The sequence below is a fragment of the Hydractinia symbiolongicarpus genome, chromosome 9 (assembly GCF_029227915.1).
Source record: "Hydractinia symbiolongicarpus strain clone_291-10 chromosome 9, HSymV2.1, whole genome shotgun sequence".
In the NCBI taxonomy this organism is placed as follows: domain Eukaryota; kingdom Metazoa; phylum Cnidaria; class Hydrozoa; order Anthoathecata; family Hydractiniidae; genus Hydractinia; species Hydractinia symbiolongicarpus.
The window spans coordinates 19,538,194-19,562,812 of record NC_079883.1 but is presented as its reverse complement, the minus strand read 5'-3'; the positions used below and the strand labels follow the sequence as shown (position 1 = coordinate 19,562,812).

General features: G+C 34.5%; 1 protein-coding gene across 2 annotated transcripts in view; it reads left to right on the top strand.

Annotated features, from left to right (window-relative positions):
• The first annotated feature begins 67 nt into the window (after positions 1 to 67).
• The window catches only part of LOC130656832 (transcription factor IIIB 90 kDa subunit-like), a 35,115-nt gene continuing 10,563 nt past the window's right edge, over positions 68 to 24,619 (top strand). Inside the window, exons 1-3 of one of the 2 annotated variants that reach the window (XM_057459769.1) lie at positions 68 to 251; positions 9,564 to 9,751; positions 9,894 to 9,968. In XM_057459769.1, the coding sequence (XP_057315752.1) occupies positions 9,565 to 9,751; positions 9,894 to 9,968 (262 nt within the window). In that variant the 5' untranslated portion in view covers positions 68 to 251; position 9,564. The remainder of the gene's footprint in view (positions 252 to 9,563; positions 9,752 to 9,893; positions 9,969 to 24,619) is intronic. The other variant, XM_057459770.1, reaches the window with a different exon arrangement.

Below are 24,619 nucleotides of genomic sequence, written 5' to 3'. Positions count from 1 at the left end.
GTTTGTTGTAAAAAGACCTTAACCGGCCGTGTCTGCTACCAGTGTGCTACTAGCGAAAACATCTTGAAGAAAAATCTCGGCCATCCGTGCGTTTAAAAAGGACCTGGTTGACTTTGTTTACTATACATTTCGTTTCGTTTACGTAAGTGGAGGTTCGTGATAAATGGAAAAGTCACCCGAAGCCTGGTACGACGTGCTCTTGCAAGGCGACAGTTGGAAATACGCTCATTTAGACCAAGTTCTTCCCGTGGGTATGGCTTCATCGTGTTTTCAAAGTTATAAAAGCCTCGTTCCCAACAAATACGTTAGGAAATAATTTTTTTAGTGCCTGCTAAATTTTTAAGTTCAGGGTAATTTAGGAAATTTCGGTCAATTTCATAGCCGAAGTTATTGGAGAGGAAAACATCACCTTTTTGTCTTGAGTCTCCAATGTTGACAAGAAGAAATTGCAATCAGAATCACAAACTGCTAATAATATGGCATGCATTTTCTATCAGTGTATCTTCCCGGCCATTTGTCTTCTTTGCTTCTCAGATTAGCTTCTCTGCTTCTCAAATAAGCTTTTCTGCTTGATCAACTTTTCCGTTTCTCGAATCGTATGTCCCTGATTAGGCTGGATTGACTATTTGCTTTTTCACTTCTTGGAGATGAACTTTTCGGATTCTCTTCATTACGCTACTTACAGATTACATATAGTAATATTCAATACAGATCAATTCACTAATATTGAAAAACTCAAAGTTGTATTACCAATACACGAGACTATGAGTATATAGGCAGTTTATAAATTGTACCTGATTATTGTGCCAAACATGCATTTTTCTACGATTTTTGCTTATTCTTTGAAAAGTGTTGACATTTTAATAACAACAATAATTGATTGACAACATGGACCTTGACCTTGCTGATGGAGACCGTGTTAGAAATATAATTAAAAGGGGAGTGACTTGTGCTCAAATAGCTTCAATATTTCAGCAAGAACATCCAGGAAGAAATGGACTTAGTGCAAGAAGTGTTAAAAGATATTGTGCTGAACGAAATATCACTCGCATCTCACAAGAAGCTTTGAATGACATGGTTGGCGAATACGTTCACCACTATGGTCACTGTTATGGGTGTAAACTAATGCAAGGAAGTATCATAACGAGGTTGGGTGTAACATCTAATGCTATGAGTTGGCGCTGTATGGCCTCGGCCCTCCACACTGAAGTATACGAAGTTTGTGCACGAGACTTGATTGATAGAACAAATCCTATCCCATATTATGCACCTTATTTTCAGATACAATTGTCATTTGGACCAAAAGGAAAAAATAGCTCAAGACTATGGTTGTACCCACGTTGTCATGGTTGATGGTTGCTCATGCTTGGTTTCTGGCTACGCTCCTATGCCATAGAAATTTATTATTGTGACATATGAATTTGTATTCAGACCTGCTCTACTTAAGTATGGCTTACAGTATGGGAACAAGTTCGAATGGACCATGGACATGAATTTTGCTTGGTCATTTTCGTTCAAAAAGTACTTTCCAGATTACGTAAAAATTCTAATGTTTCAAGCAAACCACGTCCACCCATAACAACGTTGCAGAGCGGTTCTGGCCAGGGGTTAATTGTCGCAAATGACAATGAATTCTATCATAGTAATTCAAACGACAATTTTGATGTAGGTGATCCTTTTTCTAAAGTATTGCATATTGTGAATTATGTTACATGTATCATATGTCGCAGTCCAACCTCTACTTTCCTCTTGGAATCACCATCGAATGCCTGGGCCACAAGGGTGCGTTCCCAAAGAAAACATGCAACAAACTGAAAATACAACTATTGTTGCACAACATCTGATACCTACAACAACTGAAGCGGTCAGAATGTATGAAGAAAATGGTGGTCAGTTATTTCAAAGTAATGAGTTTGGAATTGATCCTTTCATAAATTGTCCTGATTTGTATGTGAGTCTCGACTATCTCTATTCAATTCGAATTCTGATGACCCAAAAGAATTTTTGTCAGATACAGTACATGGCGATTACACAAGATCGGAAAAATGTATAACATCGTTTTATGTTATCACAATGGCGTTGCATTAACTTTAAATACTTTAAAGGAAGAAACTTTCGCTGGAAGAACGTTTCGCGGTCTGGGGCCTTTCTGCCAAATTTCCTAAAATGTTTTGTTCGTAAGAGGTTAAAAGTGGACGTCTGCCTTGTAAGGGAAATGCGTGCCAAAGGAGAAGTGCACTCGTTATGATGGGTTGAGACAAAAGCTCAGCTAGCCAACTGTTTTACGAAATCCAGGGCATCGAACTCAAAATTGATTTAAGCGCTACAAGGCAAGGATCACCTGTCCTTGTAAACAAAGCAACAAATTGAAAATGTGTAAATAAATGTAAATAAACAATGTATATAAAGCAAAAGGAACACCTTTAGCACACAATTGACAAACACGAGAATATATACAAAGAATCGCACACCATCATCCCAACGATAAAAGAAAAATAGGAGATTGTTAATCTCTCATTTTAGTGAAGGACAAATAAAATGTGGACGTCCGGTGTTGGTGTTTATTGTGATATGTGATTCAATGAACTGTGTTTAAAAGTAGAAACTGTCGCTGTGTTGCAGTTGCGTTCCAGAAAAATTGTGTTTGCCGTTCCGGCTTTAGAGTTACAAAAAAACGTGTTGTGTTACATGTTATGTTCCAAATACTACGTTGTGTTAATCGTGGTGTTTAGCGTTGCATGTATACGATATATACATTGCCTCACGGCATTGCTCGTTGTGCTTTGATATTGTGTTTTCTGTATATTCAAGTTGTGTTGAGAAGTATACCAGTCCAACCACAAGTGTGACAATTAAACATATAGCTGTCATCATTAACGATTACCGTAAGTGTCATATTTAATGTTCAACACACATGATTCCTATGTATTTATTAGAAGTGCATGGCAAGTATTATTGCGCTGCGATAAAAAAAAAAAGCAAGACGACATAAACAATATTCTGCTGGCTCTAAGAAAAGACGCATGGTCCATGAAAAGTATTTATAAAACAGGAATTATGTGTAGAATTATGTGATAATGAAGCACTTACCAAAAATGCAGTTTTGAAAGTGTTTGGTAGGCTGGTGAAACAACCATCACTCTCTGGCCAAAAATTTTTCCAACCTCCATGGAAATTACTCTTCAGATGTATCCCACCTGGCTTTATATTGAACATACCAATTAAATTAGCAACAGGATTCCAGTGGAAGGATAGAAGTCCTTCCACCATATTTGATCGATATTTCATTCATTATCACGAATCTTTATTTGTTGTTATTTTTACAAATCAAAACCCACGTGCTCTGCAATAATCCCTTTTTTCTGCAGCATACAACACCCACAAGCTTTTTCCTGTTTTAATTGGATGGCAACGCCACCATTTGACAAAACAATGACAGAATTACATATAAGCTAGGAAACAAAACCCTGAGATCCTGCTGCCTGAAAAGTTGAGAAATTGAAACAGAAACTGTAAACCACATCACTCGATTGATCAGATTTGGAAAGGGAAACACCAAGTCTCGCCTAGTCATATTCATAGATTCAGATCATGTATTTTACAGAACCAAATCTGGCCGGAAAGATGCACTTAATGTTTTTTTTTACGTAAAATAACTGGAACCAGATGACCTTGGTCATGCCTGCATATTTCCTATCATTTTTCATTCACTCTTACTTTTTGGATGTAAAAAATACTCTTTACTAAATGCAAGTGGCTAACTATTTGTTGTTGGATGCATTCTGAAAGTACTGCCTGATATGTGAGAATTACCAGTGATTAGGTACCTTAAGGTGTCTGTGAGAAATTAGCAACCCTTCTTTTGCACAATTTCATTATCATAAGACTCAAATATTGCATTCATTCTATAATATGTGAAAAAGTATTCCGAGTTAAACAATCTTATACCTTGAACATGATGATGAGACTCTCTGTTTTGTTTTCGTTTGGCAAAAATCTTACGGTGATTTCCATCGCTTTTCTGTTGCTGTATTCTTCGAATGCGTAAAAGTAGCATCAGAATTTGTTTTTTAAATTTTATTTTACTTATGTACAGCAGCTATTTGTTTTGATTGCATCAAAATACTGTTTCTGCACTATTCCTAAAGTTTCACTTACTTTTTTCCGTTTATACCATTAGTAAATTGAGCTTAAATGTGCTTGTCCTTAGTTTATTTTTTAAAGCTGAAATTACACCAAACTTAGATTAAGAAGTTAAAATTTTGTCCTCGCACATTCACAAAGAATCTTTAATTTCAAATAATTTTCAAGGTTGTGTAAAGCCGAGAGGACTAGGTCCCAATAAATGAGCATATGTTACGTTGTGCATAAAGTTCGTAAGCTCGACAGTTCGCCTTCTAAAATTTTTGTTTACTTACTGTTTGCATTGTTCGTTGATAGATGTCTTGTAATAATGACAAAAATTATAACTAAGAAAGGTTAGAATTGGATAATTCTCTTTATGAAAAAGACTTTGCAAAGCTACAGCCATACGACTTCGAACCTCTTGTGTCTCACAAGGGAGAAATTAATAACGTTACTGACGCAAAGCGTTCTTAGTGAACTTTTTTCTTTTTAAAAAAAATATTTGATTGCTTTTTTTACATTTTTTCCTCGAAAAACTTTATCATTTGCTTCAGTAAAAAATCTTTCTTACTCTACAAGCCAATTTATTTTAATTTCACAGTTCAGCAATGTCTTTCCTCTGCATGCACTTTTTTGCACACAAATGCAAACAAATTTTATGTAATGTTAAAATATTCTCTGTAATGGAGAACCATTGAAATGTGTAATCGAAAGATCAAATAATGTTCGTGTCGTGATAAGTTGGTAAAACGGGCGTATTATTATTGTATAAATAAAAATTCACTCTTATCATTATCGTAGGTCATAAATGCGTTACAGAAGCTACTGATTTTTAAGTGGTTGTTTTGACAAAGCAGTTTTGGAAACTGCGTTATCTGCATTGCATGCAGCCTAAACAGTAACAAAGATTGGAAGTAGCGCCAATAAATTGATGTTAAGAAAATATGCATATTTACTTGGAAAAATCTGGCAGGTCCTTTCATGAAAAAAGCTTGTTTTTTGAAAAACAAAGAATAGAAACTGACGAGCGCTACGAAAAAAAAATGTCTGTCTGGATAACTTTTTTATTGGTGTTTCCATTGGAAATTTGTATAATGTTCTGCTATAATATGAAATAGCAGAACATTATACCAATTAATATAAAAATGTAAAAAAATTATTTGGTTGTGTTGTGTGGATATAAGTACAAATAATGAAATAAGAAAAAATGAGAATCTTTGACCGCAAAAGGCATTTTTACGAATTTGCAATGTTTTTGGAACTTTATTTCCTGGAGTTCTCTTTTAAAAGAACTATCTGCGAAGTGCGACGAACAAATATAAAAAACATTGATCGCTTGGTACGACATATTTATTTTAGCCATTTTTGTTTTAGTTCTATCTTTTTCAAAGACAGGATTCAGTGAAAACTAACTTCTTTACACTTCTCTGATCAATTGGCACAAACGCAGAAAGGTAAACTACATACAAAAAGCGATTGAATTTAAACTATAAGTTCAACATGAATGTTTTCTGTGCTTGTTCAAACTTTTTGCACAATGTGACGTCATTATTTATAATCGGGTCCGGTCCTAAATGAAATCGTGTCTACCTGTTTTTTAATGAGAAAAAAATTGAATATGCGAAGGGCAGTACAATAATTTCAAAAAAAGGAAAACAAGTAAGTTGTTTTTGATTTCTTATGCTTTTCTGACTACAATAAAAGAAAGAGAAAAAAAGTGATTTTGACTGAAGTTCCCCTTTAAAAATAGATGTAAAGTAGCATGTGCACACTTGCTTTAGCCAGGCAGTCAGAATGAGCTAGTTTTAGGCTATGGTGACTTAAAACGGGAACTAAACACAAAAATTATTTATTGATATATTGTCAAAATTAGGTGGTATATTTTGAAAAATGAAGAAGTGCACTAAGTATGTCTCTTTTAACTAAATAACAACAATTTCTTTGCCAGCAATATGCCTTTTTCAGCAGGCTGCGTAAAAACAAGAAGACTGAATCTAGTAACAAAAATGAAGTTGCAAGTGCAGCACTCAACTAACCGCAGCGAGAAGTATAAGTCCTAGAAAAGACATTAAGCAAGTTTGGTAAGAAACCTAACCAATAGGATTCTTTTTTACTTATATTCTATAAACACAATCCCAAATAAGTACGATTCAAATTGTTTGTCATGCAAAAGCAAATATTTACCAGCAATTTCACACTGCTGTCGCAATACCAACAAAATTCCAGAGGAATCTAGAGGATCCAAAACTATGTTCTGTGAGTTTTGAAGGATGATAATCATAAGAGGAGTAAGGGATGAAAATCAATAAATTTAAAAATGAAAAAGGGAAACAAATGACATAAATTATACAATGGCATGGATTTGTTGACATAATAAAATGCAAATATTGAGAAAACTTTATTTTTTACATTCAAGAAATCCAGACAAACTTTTCCATACTCCTCTGGAAAGAAATGTCAGTAAGGTGTTACGAGCAGATGTAAAACCAAGAATCTTTTGGTATAATGTCTGTTTTTTTCCATTGCTTGCAACCATTGTTTACGGAATACTTGTTCGATCTTATTAAAACTGAGCTCTTTGTCTCATGAGGAGTGACTTGTACAAAGCTGAACAACTTGGTTGAACAACTTGGCGTATTTATCATGAAATAAAATTGAATTGCTAATATATAAGGTATATTTTATCAAAATTATCAACAATTACAAATTTTTTTAGCTCAAACAAACCAGTGGCTACATAAAATTGAACTTTTCTGCACTTTGCAATATCACAAACCATGTTTGTGTCATGAAACAGTAAGACTACTTGAATTTGTTTTCTTATGGTAGTAGTAACAATATATCAAAAAATAATTTTTATGTTTAACCAAGTTAGGCAACACACTGTAAACTAGCTAGGCAATGTGTATTCTGATTAGGCTATGAAAAACTTTAATGGTTTAAAAAATGACATACTTTTTCGTTAGATTAGCATCACTTAAAAAAAAATGTTTTGTCCCTGGTGGTCAAGATGACTACTGTGAATCTATAAATTGGGCAGTCAAGTCGTTTTTTTGGGCAGACAAAAAAAATTGATCAGGATTTTAAACACTATAAATGCACATTAAAAGCTGGACTCTCTATTTAAACTTTTTAATTACTTATGGGACAAATGTATTATAACATGTAAATATCCATGCGAAAAAATATTACGTTGATAAATTTGCATCTATGATTTGTAAGGTGTGACATTATCTATAGTTACAAGCTAGTTTGCCATGATTTTGATAGAAAGTGTCAAAATTAAATATTTTTTTTAAGTAAATTCAAGAAGGAATGTTTGAGGACATTTTTTAACAAATCTAAAGTTTAATTTTTTTTGTGAAATGTGATGTTTTAAGCTTTGGCTACCCCGTAAATTCAAATGAAATCAAGAAAGTGAAACTGCGTTTTTTAGAATTTGTTTAATAATGTCAACTTTTTGTCAGGTTTCTGTAATATATAAAAAGTAGCATTACATTATAAAAACATTTCTTCTAAAATAAATAAAAAAGAAGAAACATTAATTAAACCACTAGCGAGAAAAAGGGTAAAAATTAGCATTTGTTTCACAATTTAATTTACTCACAAGTGATATAAAACTGTTTTAAATGATCCAGTTAAATCCCAATGCAAACATTGATTGTTTATTCGCTTAGAGTTTTTGGTAGTGATATACGCTTTTAAGCTTTGCTGTACAGCTACGCTCTTGATAAATAATTTTTCTCATTGATTAACCTTCAGAGACGTCTTTTCACTTGGGGTAGTTGCATGGTAGTCAACAGTCATTTTTGTACCCTATCGGTCAAAAGTCAAATTTTGGCATTTAGTGACTGTTGACTGCCTGTTATTTTAAGTGTTGGATAAGAATGGATAGCGTAGCAAGAGTATAGCTTCCCACATAGGTTTTTCAGTTGTCTTCAAGTCTCATAAGCAATCCACCCATCATGCTTTTGCCATTTAAGTTTGAAATAAAGCCATGGAAACTAAGTTTTCAACAAAATGTTGTCATATGTTAAATATGTTGTGTCGTTATGTTAAAACTTCAATCTACTTTCACAAAAAGTAGATTGAGTTTAAAGTGTTTATTTTAACCCTCTAAATTTGACTGCATACATGTTAATAATATTTTATAGAGTTAAATTGTGATGCTCTCTAGGAAAATCGACCGCTTCTATTTTCAATTTGTATTTTTAAAACAATAGAATTCCGTATTTCGTATTTTTAAAAATATGCGTATTTCTAAAAATATGCGTATTTCTAAAAAACGAGGTAGTTTTAAAATACAATGACATAAAAAAGTAATGTCTGGTTAGGGATCATCTTCAAGATCGTTTCATTTTTGATACAAATTGAAACTATTCTGAAACGATTTTAAAACAATTTTGAAACTATTCTGAAATGATTTTGAAAAGTGGTGTTTGCCGTATTTCATTTTAAAATGACAAGAAAACGTCCCTGCGAAGCTCTAACGTTACCATATTTCATTCTAAAATGACGAGAAAACGTTTCTGCGAAGCTCTAGCGTTACCATATTTCATTCTAAAATTACGAGAAAACGTCTCTGCGAAGCTATAAAGTTTCCGTATTTCATTTTAAAATGACAAGAAAACGTCCCTGCGAAGCTCTAACGTTACCATATTTCATTCTAAAATGATGAGAAAACGTTTCTGCGAAGCTCTAGCGTTACTGTATTTCATTCTAAAATTACGAGAAAACGTCCCTGCGAAGCTCTAACGTTACCGTATTTCATTCTAAAATAACGAGAAAACGTCTCTGCGAAGCTTTAAAGTTGCTGTATTTTATTTTAAAATGATGAAAAAACGTCCCTGTGAAATCATTAGGCCAATTAAATACCTATTAAAAACAAACTTGTAAAATTGAGTAATTTTTCTATTTAGTTTATTTAATTACTTGCTTGATACTATAACATTTTTAAAAATACGAAATTCTATTTTTAAAAATAGAATTGCGTATTTTTAAAAATACGAAAATTTGTATACGAAATCCGTATTTCGTATTTTTTAATACGAAAAGAGAAGTGGTCGATTTTCCTAGAGAGCATCACAGATGTGCATATTTTATAATGGCTAGTTTCGCAAATATCGAGGGATATACCCTGTTTATTATTCCCAGGAGAAGCCATGGCTTAGAGCAGGAGTGCTAGAGTATTTTATGCTCATTTCTAGCTACACAGAACCAATTAGGGTCTGCGCTCTGCTAGACAAATTTCTGCAACATCCAACAGCTTCACAGTGTGCCATCTTCCCAATTTTCCTCGCATGGCTTGCGTTAATCCAGGGCTATGGTAAGATTCACTTGCCCATATTAAATCACTGTTAATGGGAAACAAACTCCATTCTCCCACACAAAGTACGAGAGTTACAACCACTTAGCTATGGCACCTATTATTACTTTAGAATGAAGATGGGAGTGTCTTGTAAAAATTGTGGAGGGACTGAAATTGATCATGATCAAGCACGAGGTGATGCTGTTTGTATTGGCTGTGGTTCAGTGGTTGAAAGTCTTTGCATTGTCAGTGAAATTGAGTTCCAAGAAAACAGCGCTGGCAATGCTTCAGTGATTGGCCAGTTTGTGTCTGCTGAAGGTATAAATATTATATATAATGACTTGCCTTCAAATTTGTAAAGAATGAAATTTTTGTTTAATGGACCTGTACCTCAATTGCAAAGATTATCTCATATGTATGTATTTATTTATTTGAATATATATTATTGCTTTTGTGCAAGGACAACATCACAGCATGGGCTCAAACTTAAAATATGGCACTGGAAGAGATCACAGACAAGTGATTTTGGATAATGGTGAGTTTTGGTTCTTAATTTTAATATTAATAAATTAGACTTTTTAGATATACATGGAAAAACAAATACAAAATTGCTAACCATGTAAAAGAAGTAAGTAAAGTATCAATTGGTATAAGTTTAGACTTATGATATTCAAAGAGAAAAAACTTAGTCAGCACCATGTCTTTATAACCAAACTCTAAATTCACTAAACTTGTTTCGAGCAAAGTAAAAAACTCAAAAAACACAACTTATTTACAATTCCCTTGTGACATGCCTACAGTCATTACCTGTAATAACATCAAGCATGCCTCAATGTATAATAGTCCTAAAGGGACATCACTAACGATAGATGGATAAATAGATAGATAGATGTGCATATTTTACATATCTAGCCTCACAAATATTGAGGGATAAAGCTGTTTTTAATTTTCCAGAAGGGCCTATAGCTTAGATGGGGAGTCCTAAAGAATTTAATGCTCATTTTGAGCTACACAGATCCCAGTCACTAGACAACTCTATGCAGCATCCAACAGCCCACACAGTGTGCCATCTCCCTAATTTGCCTAACATGGCTTAGGTTAACCTGAGGCTATAGTAACATTCAATCTCTCATATTTAATCGCAAAAAGTGCGAGAGTAATAACCACTAAGCTACAGTGCCATATAGTAACAAGAAAACCTGTTGGTTTGAACACACAATCCAATCCTAATAAATCAATTAGAACATGGTTAAAATCTGCCTATGCAAGAAAGTGGGACGGCTTAAACACTCACAACTGCCAGAAGGCTATTCTGACCTTCTGTCAGTTGAAACAAGAAGGTTTTCAACTATCTACGCTTTTGTGGAAATGTTCTATTATAAGGGGTAGCAGCAGTACTTGAGGGTGATGTGGATTAAAAAAACACTGTATATAAAGAATTTTTACTATAAAATAATAACAAAAGCAAAAGAATGCACAATTAACTATATATGTAAGTATATATATAAAAAACAAAGATACAACACTGGGTATGCGAATAATTGATTCCTGTAAAACCCAATAGACAAGTCCTGTTTGTACCATCAGCACATCATATTACTGCAATTTTAAGTAGCAAATTTGCAAATGAGAAAAAAATATCACTTATGAAAGACAAGGAATTTATAAACAGTAGCAGCTTGAATGTGATTCTCAAAAATCTTCACAAACATATTGGAATAGAAGTAACATCAGGAAAAAAAGTACAGGTACTTCGGACTTCAATCCTGAAAAATTGTGTTATACAACAATAAACGTTAACACTGAGAAAGTGCACCTGACAGCTATTCTTGTAAATCTCTATAACAATATTATGTAATTGTTTTTCTTTCTTATATTTATTGCATTTTTTGAAAGTGAAAAAAATATATGTCCTCTACCATCCTTTTATTACTCCAGTAATATTCTGGTGACTCATCTCGCCACACAACTTCATGGTTTTTAACGAGGGTGCCAATAAGCCGCAAATGCCAGCATATATAAGGGCGAGTTGGCCTCTTCGAATTAAATTGATAGTTGTCCGCCAAAACCGCCCGCAATTTCCTGAACTCGCCCGGAGCCCCGAAATGCAACACCTTGTAACATAAACATGGCGGAGGACAGTTGAAAGCATGCGCTTGAAGAGAAAGGAGTTAATAAAGTTTATGTATAAGTTATTTATCAAGTAAATCTTATTAAAAACCATAAAAAACAGTTCTTTTAAGCACTTCGCTACCACATAGTTAGTTCATTTTAATTTTTATACTTTTTTAAATAATTTGTGGTGAATCATTGAGTGTTTTTGTGGTAAACCTTTTTTTTTGTTCCGGCATTATTCGGTTCTATATGGGTTTTTTTAGGCTAAAACCTGAATTTTTTTCAAAATGCTGAACTCGCTAGAAAACGCCTGCACTTTTCATGGTGTATGCGGCTTATCAGCACTCTCGTGGTTTGTATTCCATAAAATAACTTTGCAAAAATGCAGGTAAACAAAGTGGAAATTTTTCCTGGTTGAACAAAAGATGAATTAGCTTAAACGTCCTAATTTTGTGATTTGCATCTTAATTCTGTGATGTGTTTTTTTCCAATGTGAGATATGCTAGGCTCTACATATGCATACTAAATAATATAAAAGCTCCTATGCAGCTTATTTCTCTTCGATTTAAAAAATCTTAACAACATAACAAATTCAAATTCTGGACTTCATTGGCGATAAATTTGTGATGTAACCAATGATGTTCTTGTCTATAATTAAGTGGAACCTTATATTTACAATTAAATTTGATTCATGTCAAGACTTTTGGGGTGCAGGATCATCTAAAATGACAAATTTCAAGATAATCGGATTATCATAATGGAGATACAAAATCATTAGCAACACTGATATAAACTTTAGAAATAGAATAAAATGGAATAAAAAATAGAATCAAAGTCTGCAGAATGAATTTCCAAAATGCACCTAATTTAGCTATAGCTAGCTATAAGTTCCTTATAATTGATGCAATCAATATGTTTTAAGCTCCAAAATGATATTAAATCAATGTAAAACCATAGTTGAAAGACTAAGATTAAACATACTTAAAATCCATGACAAGTAATCAGTAACCATCCAACATCCAACACATGTGGGATAAGACTCATAATGGCAGAAAAAATCAGTCAAACGTTTATACAGAAAGCGAAATAAGTGCCTTTTGCACAAAAATGAATAAACGGCGCGCCATTAAACAACTTTTCATTCCTGATGTTTCGTTTCCAAACACTAGCCACCTAAGGTGTGAGTCAGTAACTTGTACAGGAATATGAAATGCGTTTATCTTAAGCTAGACTTAACTACACTATAATAAATACAGCATTATGAGCACTAGATCTTAAGACATTCTTTTAAAAATCAATGTCAACCCGCTTTATAAATAAAATTTTTACTGCCTCAGCTAGTTTTTCATATAATCTCGCACATGAATTGGCTCTGTGTAAAATATTCACCAATGTGTTCATTATTTATTCCAAGACGAAGAAAGGCTAAATCATACCCATCTTGTCTGCCTATGTTTTCACTAACCTTGCCATCAGTCAATCACAATGATCTGTTCAATCTTTAACAGAACAATATTGCCAACATTAAAATTCCATGCAACTAGATAGAACATATTGAGGATATGAGTCATGTTGTGGCATAATCATTTTGCTTTTAATTGTAGAAAGTCGACTTGGGCAAAATAGTTATATCCTGTTGACATCGTTGGGGGTTTTAACAGTCACAGCTCTTGGATTTACAATTTCTTCCCCCTCAGTCATTTTTTATTGAGAAAACCGGCATGAGTCTTTAGCAGTGCAGTCAATATGGATCTTACTGACATATTTGTCTTTTCCATACTGCTAGGGGAATTTTTTCTCCCAAATTATCCACTCTGTGGTTAGATCTCTTTGACAGTCATTTGATCCATCTCTTTGAATGCTTTGCATAGTTCTGACTGGGCTCCAACGAAACTTGATCCATTATCAGAAATTATGCTTCTAATATTTCCTCTTCTGTTTATAAAACATTTTAACGCAAGCATGAAGGCATCATTTTCTAACGACGAAGTTATTTCCATGTGAATAGCACGACTGCTTAAACATGTAAGCTTCGCTCCATACCTTTAACTCATTCCTCCAGGCTTTAACATGTCAACACCACAGTAGGTAATGACGGCTTTGGTTGTAATCTCTCATTTGGCAAATTGCCCATTAACTGATTAGCAACTTTCCCTGTCAAGCTACAACATGTAAGACATTTGTTGGTAAGAGAATGTATTATCTTTCTGGCTCCTATTTAGAAAATCTATTTCTAAGTTCCTCCTTCACTATGAGCTACCTTATTATGACACAACAAACAATTAATTCTGTAAGTTTTTTTGGCAACAAGATAGGATGGATTATGTTTTCATCATGTTCATTTTCATAATGTTACATGAGAATGAACAAATGAATTCAATTTATAAGTGGTGCTGGATGAGCTTAAGTTTAATTTCCATATTAGGGAATCAAGTACTGATGCAAAATGTTTCCTTTATAGTAGATTGGTAATTTTTGATCCAGCATATTCTATCATGTCAATGCTAAGATAAAGATAATTAATGTTAATGTCGACTGTTCTTGCTTTCTCTGCTGGTCATGATATTGCAATATCAAGATATATTTAAGAACATACGCTACTACTCCTTTTGCTTTTTGCCAGCTCGATAAGTAATTTTCAATTATTGACAACTTATTATTATCCTGCATTGTGTTCATAGTAACCTTCTTCTTGACTTCTAGGTCATTTTCTGATTATTGTACTACAACTCCAGATTGATTCCATACACACCTTGGTTGCTAAAGAAAGCTTGGGTCTTCTTTTTTAAAAAGAATTGTTTTTATATTAAAGATCATGATAAAGTGATCACCATAAAATATCGCATTTCTTGAAGAAAATTAAACTTTAAATAGTGCTAACAAAAATGTCTGTAAATATTACTTTCTAAGTTTAATAGAAAAGAAATAAATAATAAATTTTGACACAAATAAAAATCATGGGAAATTAACACTTGTAGCTACATATTTTACACCTTTGATTTCAGATGCAAATTTTTCAATAAGGTATCTATGTTATATAATAAGCAAAAAATGTCCCGTTTTTTTCGAATGGAATTTCATACGTTTAATACATTTGTCTCATAAGTAGTTACAAATACTCCCGCTTTTTGACCGCCAAAATAATTGAATTGACCAACCATTTTAAATTCTTTTATTAGAGTTAATATATTTATTTTAAGCATTGATAAAGTTTTTAAAATCTCAGTGTTTAATGTGACAAAAACATTAAGGGTATGAAGGTATCTTGTTATAATATTACAAAAACTCGACGTCTTAAGCTTGAAACGTTGTATTGTTCAAAAAATGACACAGCAAACTTATGAAATTCTGAGAACTCAGCTCTACGAGACCTTTTAATTCTCCATTATTGGTTTTAAAATGGTGGTAAATACACGGCTATACAAAGTTTAAGAATCATTATGAATCGTTATGAAAACAACAAAAATCGCTTGCTTATGAAATTTTTACCTGTGCGGGACTCCACACAGGTAAAAATATCATGGCATTTCAAATTAAAGCAGAAACACACAATCTAAGATATAAAGGCACAATGAATCCTTCCCATTTCATCTTTTATTCTTAAGTAAGACACTTACCATAACCAGTACTACATGCATCATAAAAATGATGCATGAAGTACTGGTTATGGTCACTACCACTGCAGTACTTTTTCTCCAAAATTCTTTGGATGAAAATAGTGATTGGCATTGACGTTTTCCAAGTTTCAACATTACGAATCCACCTATCCCAATTTTTCAACATGCCTACTGGTAACCTGTCATCCCAAACAACCTTAATCTTAAACTTGAAACAACCGTTTTCTTGATTCCACAAGTGTTAATATCCAGTGGTGGTGTTAAAATCTAACTTTTGTCATCCAAAGATTTTCTTAAAGTAGTGGAATTCGTTAAATACAAATTTCACAATGTTAACTCCTCCTGCTCGACTCTTATTTATCACTTCAATTGCCAGTTGTTGTTCTCTTACAGACTTTAGTAAATCATCAACATAGAAGATCTTCTCTAGTATTTCAGCTGCTTCAATTCCAAACTGATCCACAAAGTTGACTGCAGTTTGTTTGACAGCATAATTGCTGTAACAAGGGGATGATGCTGCTCCAAACACTGAACACACATTTCATGGTCTACTGGATCTTGGTTATTATCATTTTGCTGCCATCACAAATAACATTACATACTTCTATACTTCTCAGAAACTCACACTAGGTAAACATTTTTCTATGTCTGGCATGAATGCGATTGATTCTTCTCTAAATCTTATCACAACCCCTACAAGTTAATTGGTTAGATCAGGTTCAAACATTAAGCAATTGTTGATTGACACTTGACTCCACAACCAAACATAATTCTAATCTTGCCATGGTTGTTTTCATTATTTACACATTGATGTGGTATATAATATGTTTTTCCTCTCTGGAAGGGGGTTATCAGAGTAAAACCGCAAGATATCATGTTTTCCATCAATTTCTTGTAGTCCATGAAAAACTGCTCATTTCTTTTTAAATCGCTCTTTTAGTTGTTCCAACCTTCTTTCTGCTTGTGTGCAGTTGTTTGGTAGGATAATTTCAATGGTCCCTTTCTTCATTAATTGCATGAATTTGCAATCTTAAAGTGAAACTTCGTCTGAAGTTATTTTTCTCTAAAATTATGAAGAGACTTGGCAGGAGGTTATAAAAACAGACTTGATACAGAGGAAGTTGAGTTTAGATCTAACACAGTCTAGATCAGATTGGAAGAGGGTCATTAATATACCCCGTCCAACCCATGCTAGCATGAAAAACGGACGTTAAGCTGAGAAAAAAAAAAAAAAAACATTTGATGCAGCATTTCTGCAAAACCTTTAGTCGTTAATACTTTCGTTACTAAGCTAGTTACTGAGGAGGTTACATTATCAGCGTTACTGATAGGAATGTTATGACAATTTATGCTTCTGGCATTTACGTTCCATTGTGTCGATCAAACAACAGACTAACCAAGCTTAGTCTTTATAGCTTATTGTCCACCCTTTATACTAGGGATCAACTCTATTGGCTTCATAGCTTTGAGACAATAAGCCCATTTTACTAACCATTCCATTTCACAGAATACACAGACGGAATATAATAGTAACCTGAAAAGGCGGTTAGTTCAGAGACAATTTTTGATTTTCTAGCGAAATAATGCACACATTAATTTGTTTACCTTCATTATTTCTCAAATTAACTTGTCAAATAATTATGAATGTTTGGTAAAAGAAATGGAAAATATCATTTTTGGTTTGTTTTTTTAAAGTTCTGGTTTATATTCTTTCCTGGTGTTCAGCTTGCTAGGTTGATCATTATGATATTATATTTTACACAATAACCTACCTAATTGGAGCTTTAACAGAGTTGTTATACTTCATTTGTTGTTATTAGATGTTCAGTTATAATAACTGTTTTTTTTTTGTTTTTTTTTGTGTGTGTGTGTGTGAAATTACAAAAAAAAGCTAGCTACAATCCCGGTCAAAAATAATGGCAATAAACCCTTTTTACACGTGTAGCAAGAGCAAGATAAGTACAAAGCCCCCTTTCCCCCAGTATCAATGTTCAGAAGTTGTGCTAACACGTTTCCAAACATTGATAATGGGGGAGAGGGGGTAGGAAAGGATTATACTGCACTTTTTGTAGCTTACTGCCAATATATTTTGACACGGATTGTAGCTAGCTAGATAATATTAATTCTGAAAGTATTGCCATGTAAATTGTAGTCCCACGACAAGTATAACTCTAGGCATTTATTTTCCCAGAAAACAAAGTTTGATAAATTTTGTAAAAATAAATACAGGATGTTCTTAGATGAATCTATGGAATTAGCTAACAAAAAAATTTGTTATAACTTTTGTTTCTTAATTTCAGAATTTGGGCATTTTTATTAAGGGTGATTTTAATCAATTAATCTATATAATAATACGCCAGTTTCGTATGTCTGTCTGTCACTTTTGGAAAGTGGATTATATTCTTCACTATTTTCTTTAATAAGGTCTGTAAAACATCGCCTATAAAATTGTTATGTAATTTACCAAACTTTAACGTTAAAATAATATTAACGTCAAAGGAAAGTATGTTAAATTAATGAAGCCGTTACAGTGCACTTAAAACTTAGTGGTGACGTAGACTTTAAACTTAGTGGTGACGAAACTTGACGTAGTGACGTCAATGTTTTTTCACCGCATGGGTAACTACGGACAATCTGGGACCAATTTGGGTAAGTTTCCCAAACCTGGGTCCCCGAATCCGTTTCGGAACAGACAGTTTGATGACGTCATCAAAAAACCTTCAAACCATAATATCTCTGCAACTGTTTGTCAAAAGTACATAATCCTATACATTTTCTTGATCAGTGTTTCAAGATCTATACGATGAAGGTAAGAGGGATACAAATTTCTAAACAAAATTGGGGTTTTAACGGGCCATTTTCTTAATCAGCACTGTAAGCTTACACAATAGAGCCAACGTGATAACAAGGTTCTAATTTTTTTTGTGGGTGGGTTGCTGACGTTATCAAAATTCATATGACGGTTCTTTTTCATTTTTATCCTGCCTCAGTGGATTTTTCCACGGGCTTTATCGACTAGTAATTAATTAATTTAATTTTTAATTAATTTAATTTAATAATTCAATTTTATTTTATTAAAATAATAACAATAAATAGGCATCTTTCTGGAAAACTGATTCTTTGAAAAGTTGGAGAATTGTAGATAATTTAACCAGTCATGATTTATTTTAATGCAAAAAGATTTGGGTCAGTTAAGCTCTGGGAATCACTCTCTAACATGGTATATGTTTGATACTCGATCGATTTACCACAATAATTCAACTAGCATTAATACAGATAAACCATAGATGGCCTTAAGACACACGTATTAAGTATATTTACAGTTTGACATAACAACCTGTCACAAATAACGTTTTTGTATTTTGCCAGAATAAATACCACAAAACGATTTATGATTACTAAGCATACTGGGTCAAGCCAAAAAAAAATATGCTTATTATAAATGTATACTAAACAAAAAGATAAAGGCATAGCAGGAGAGTGTGACAATAATGATGATACATAGTGGAGCAGCACATCATCATTTCTGTATGCAGAGCTAGGATATCTAGCTAGAATGAAAAACAGACCAACTCTTTAAGAAAAAATTATAACTAAACTTGTATGAGCCACAAGATTCTGTAAACTAGGTATACATATTACATTTTACAGTAAAAAATGTAAATTTTTGAAGGAACAGGAAAAGATATCTGCATTGGCTAACTAACCAACATTAAAGCTGACATAAATACATGGGAGTTATTGTATGCAGATGATTTGGTTCTCATAGCAGAGTCGATGGAAGAATTAGTTAAAAAGTTTGAGAAGTGGAAGAAAGGACTAGAAGAGAAAGGGCTAAAGGTAAACACAGCAAAGTCTAAAGTCATGATTAGTAGCATTGCAGCCAAGTGTGACCTTGTAGTTGGAAAGTGGCCTGGTGGAGTTTGCAGGAAAGGGGTTGGTAGTAACTCAATTTTTTGTCAGACTTGCAAGCATTGGGAACATAAGAAGTGCAGTAGTATTAGAGGAAGGTTAAGAGCTGACATACAGTTTGTATGCAAGCGTTGCAAAGGTGAGATTATAGAGAATGAAGTATTTCCAGCTTTAATGATGTACAACAGTGGCTCGTTAGAGATAGTTGAGAACTTCTGTTACTTAGGTGATATGTTGGGCAGTGAAGGGGGTGTTGGAAAAAGTGTTACTTGCAGGATAGGTTCTGCTTGTAAAATGTTCAGAGAGTTACTTCCTTTGTTGACTAGCAGAGTCCTGTCAATTGAGGTAAAAGGTAGGTTGTATGAGGCCTGTGTAAGAAGTGTTATGTTGTACGGTAGTGAGACATGGGCAGTGAAGCAGGAAGATCTTGACCGTTCAGAAAGGAATGATATGAGAATGGCTAGGTGGATGTGTAACGCCAGTCTGAGAGACAGAAAGAGTTCAGATGAGCTAAGAAGCAGGCTTAGTCTCCGTAGAATTAAAGATGTTATCCAGATAAGAAGATTGAACTGGCTGGGGCACTTGGAAAGAATGGAAGAGGATAATTGGATAAGAAAGTGTAGAGACTTGATAGTTCCTGGGGCAAAGCCCAGAGGCAGACCGAGAAAGACTTGGCAGGAGGTTATAAGGACAGACTTGATAGAGAGGAAGTTGAGTTTAGATCTAACACAGTCTAGATCAGATTGGAAGAGGGTCATTAATATACCCCGTCAAACCCATGCTAGCATGGAAAACGGACGTTAAGCCGAGAATGATGATGAATGATGATGATGATGATGAAATACACACTTAATGTCAATAATTATCATGCACCTCAGGCAGGAGCGTCTGACAGAATATTTTTGGATATTTGTCCAGTTGTTAGCCGAGAGTCGAATATCTTATCAGATGTCCGATATCGAATATCTGCTTGAGATATTCCATAGTCTCTCTGGCACTTATATTTCTTTTATATATATAATTCCTTTAAAAAATTACATGCAAGTCAATCAGATGGAGAGTTAAAACTACTTAAAGATAAAAAAGTTATCAAACAAAGAATGTATTATATCACACTCCATCTTTTATTGTTCTTGATAGTAGTACACAAAGGATAAGCAATCAGATGGGGAGCTGAAAATAACATGAAGCGCGAATGTTTTAAACAACAAGAACAACGAAAAAGTCAAAAACAAAACAAACTAAATCATCATCATCATCATCATTCTCGGCTTAACGTCCGTTTTCCATGCTAGCATGGGTTGGACGGGGTATATTAATGACCCTCTTCCAATCTGATCTAGACTGTGTTAGATCTAAACTCAACTTCCTCTCTATCAAGTCTGTCCTTATAACCTCCTGCCAAGTCTTTCTCGGTCTGCCTCTGGGCTTTGCCCCAGGAACTATCAAGTCTCTACACTTTCTTACCCAATTATCCTCCTCCATTCTTTCCAAGTGCCCCAGCCAATTCAATCTTCTTATCTGGATAACATCTTTATTCTACGGAGACTTAGCCTGCTTTTAGCTCATCTGAACTCTTTCTGTCTCTCAGACTGGCATTACACATCCACCTAACCATTCTCATATCATTCCTTTCTAAACGGTCAAGATCTTCCTGCTTCACTGCCCATGTCTCACTACCGTACAACATAACACTTCTTACACAGGCCTCATACAACCTACCTTTTACCTCAATTGACAGGACTCTGCTAGTCAATAAAGGAAGTAACTCTCTAAACTTTTTCCAAGCAGAACCTATCCTGCAAGTAACACTTCTTCCAACACCCCCTTCACTGCCCAACATATCACCTAAGTAACAGAAGTTCTTAACTATCTCTAACGAGCCACTGTTGTACATCATTAAAGCTGGAAATACTTCATTCTCTATAATCTCACCTTTGCAACGCTTGCATACAAACTGTATGTCAGCTCTTAACCTTCCACTAATACTACTGCACTTCTTATGTACCCAATGCTTGCAAGTCTGACAAAAAATTGAGTTACTACCAACCCCTTTCCTGCAAACTCCACAAGGCTACTTTCCAACTACAAGGTCACACTTGGCTGCAATGCTACTTATCATGACTTTAGACTTTGCTGTGTTTACCTTCAGCCCTTTCTCTTCTAGTCCTTTCTTCCACTTCTCAAACTTTTCAACTAATTCTTCCATCGACTCTGCTATGAGAACCAAATCATCTGCATACAATAACTCCCATGGACAACCTGTTCTGAACTCCATCGACAGCGCTTCTAAGACTAGAATAAACAACAAAGGACTAAGTACAGAACCCTGATGTACACCAACATTTACACTAAATTCATCACTAAGTGAATCGTTAATCCTGACACGACTTCTAGCATTGCTGCACATAGACTGAACCATCGTAACTAGCCACTCATCCACACCTAATTTTCTCATAGCCCACCAAATAACTTTACGTGGCACTCTATCAAAAGCTTTCTCTAAATCTACAAAGGCAAAAAAGAGATTCTTTCTCTTTCCTAAATACTTTTCTTGAAGCTGTCTGAGTAAAAATATTGCATCTGTAGTGCCACGCCCTGGAACAAAACCAAATTGCATCTTATCTATATCAATTCTTTCTCTAAGTAACTTATCAATCACTCTTTCAATAACTTTCATTACTTGATCAACCAACTTCAAACCTCTATAGTTACCCCTTTCTAATGCATCACCCTTGCCCTTGAAACAATTCACTATTACACTCGACTCCCACTCACTCGGAATAGCACCATCCTTTATAATCTGGTTAGCAAGACTTGTTATAAGCTGAACTCCAATATATCCAGATGCTTTTACCATCTCTGCAACAATACCTGATACTCCTGCAGCCTTGCCAATCTTCAATTTCCTAATAGCCTCCACTACCCATTCTGTCTTGATCTGCATAGCTGGCCCTTCTACGACATCATCATCAGACAAGTTATCCTCGTCCCAATCAAACTCAGTGTTGAGCAACCATTGATAATGATTCTTCCAAGCTACCCTGTTCTCCTCCTCTGTGCTAGCCAAAACACCTTCATCATTACGTATACACTTCTCACCTACAATATCTTGATTAGTCTTCTTCATTTGCTTTGCTATCTTGAATACCTCATTGCGCTGGTCTTCCCTTCTTAACACATCTGCAAATCTGTTTCTCTCTGCTTCTGATTTTGCCTTATACTCTGCTGTATGAGCGCGACGCTTAGCTTCTAAGTAAATATTTTTACTACCACCTGACTTCCACTCTTTCCAAAGTTTCCTCTTTTCCTTTATACACTGGTCAACCTCATTATTCCACCACCAGGTCTGTCTATGTCTAGCTGGTCCTTTCGTCCACCCACAGGTATCATCAGAAGCTTCTAGAAGACAATTCTTCAAAGTAGTCCAAGTACTTTCAACATTGTCACTATCACATTGACTATTGTAGGCTAACTGCTGAACTTTTGCACTAAATTGTCTTGCTACAATCTCTTCCTTCAGCTTCCAGACTTTTCGACGGGGCCTGTACTTTCCCTTGGCTTCTTTGACACTCTTCAAGATAATATCACAAACCAGCAACCTATGCTGGGAAACACACTCTTCCCCCGATATAACTTTCACGTCCTTCACCACTTTCTTGTCTGACTTTCTAACCAAAAAGTAATCTATCTGTGTCTTACAACCACCTGACTCATATGTTATCAGCCTACTCTGTCTCTTACTGAATGATGTGTTGCAAACCACCATGTCCGTTGCCATTCCAAACTCAAGCAATCTCTCCCCTTCCTTATTTCTGCTCCCAAATCCATAGCCTCCATGCACACCTCTATAACCTTCAGATGACTTCCCAACATGACCATTAAAGTCGCCGCCCACCATGACAAGTTCAGTGTCTCCAAACTTTGATGTGACTGCTATTAACTCATAATAAAACTTATCTTTATCTTCCTCACTGAGTCCACACTGTGGAGCATAAACTGACAGAAAAGTGACAATCCTATTACCTATCAAAAACTTTATCACTATAATACGACTATTAACACGCATAACATCTATTACTTTTTCTACCCACTTCTCTGCAACGAATATGCCAACTCCTCCATATCCATCACTATTACCAATCCAAAAAAGCTTATACCTTGCCCTCCTACCTTCCACAAATCTCACTGAACCTCCTCTCCACCTAACTTCCTGAACACAACACATATCAACAGATCTACGTTCTAACATTTCAACTACTTCACCTGCTCTACCTCTCAGAGTACCAACATTTACACTAGCCATCCTCAACCTAGTGTTATCTACCTTGTGATGTGATAGCTGGGTAACAACGGTCTGAAGATGCTCACATCTGACATCTGCCCTACCGTGCGCGACTCCTTCACTCCTAAGAGTTCCAGCCCCGTTTACGCAGTTTGTCTGATCAACTATTCTTACGGCCATTAATAAAGAGTTTTGGCATTGTTTTACAGCTGGATGCCCTTCCTAGCACCAACCGTTCACAGACCGGACTGGGTGTTTTTTAAAGTGACACCATCACTATGTGGCATTTCATGGGACTTCCACAATCGCCCCTTTAAACTAAGGTATGGTGGAGGACGTTCAACTCCTCTCTTGTCTCTTAAGGAGACCCTTCACCCAAATAAAAATAAAATAAAATATGGAGAGGTTCGCCACTTTAGATAATGATTCCTTTCCAATGGTGCATGATAAAACAGATATATTCAGCACGTTAGAATCGGATATCGTAATTATTAAGTCTCGCTTTGTTTATATTCGACTCATCGAATATCACAAGCTTGACTGAATAATTACGGATATCCGATTTTACCTTGCTGAATATCTGTTTAATATTCATAATTCTTGTTACACTACGACTACAAATAGCCTCTATACTTGAATCCACTGTGATTCTTCCAATGTGCTAGATCGAAAATTATAAAACCAACATTTTTTAATAAGCAAGTAACAACTTCTCGTTTTAAGCAATGTTTTGATTTTCTGCTACCTTGGCCGACCACATCATGTATAAGAAATAAGTAAGGTATCAATTGATATAAGTTTAAACTTATTGAAAACAAAAAGATTTAAAATACCAAGTCTTCGAAACCAAACTTCAAATTCACCAAGACTACGTAAGAGAACAAAGATACTGACATCATGCCTCAATGTATAAGAACCCCAAAGGTACACAACTAAATATAGTAAAGAAACAAAGGAAACATTTACACACATAAACACACATGAACAAAAAAACTGTTTCAATACATTTCTTCTTGACAAAAGATTTAATTGAACTATTATAAAATTCACTTAATAACTCTCTAGCTCAACAATCCTTATGTTGTTTTTCAAGGATACAAATAAATGAAACAATTATTTTTTTTTACTGGAAAAATTGATTTACTACTTTCACTAATATAGACACCAATATATATATAGACTGTAGTGGTATGTTTTATACTGTAAACCCAATATTTTTGCCCAAAATGTAATCTTGGTTGAAAAGTGCAAGGCATA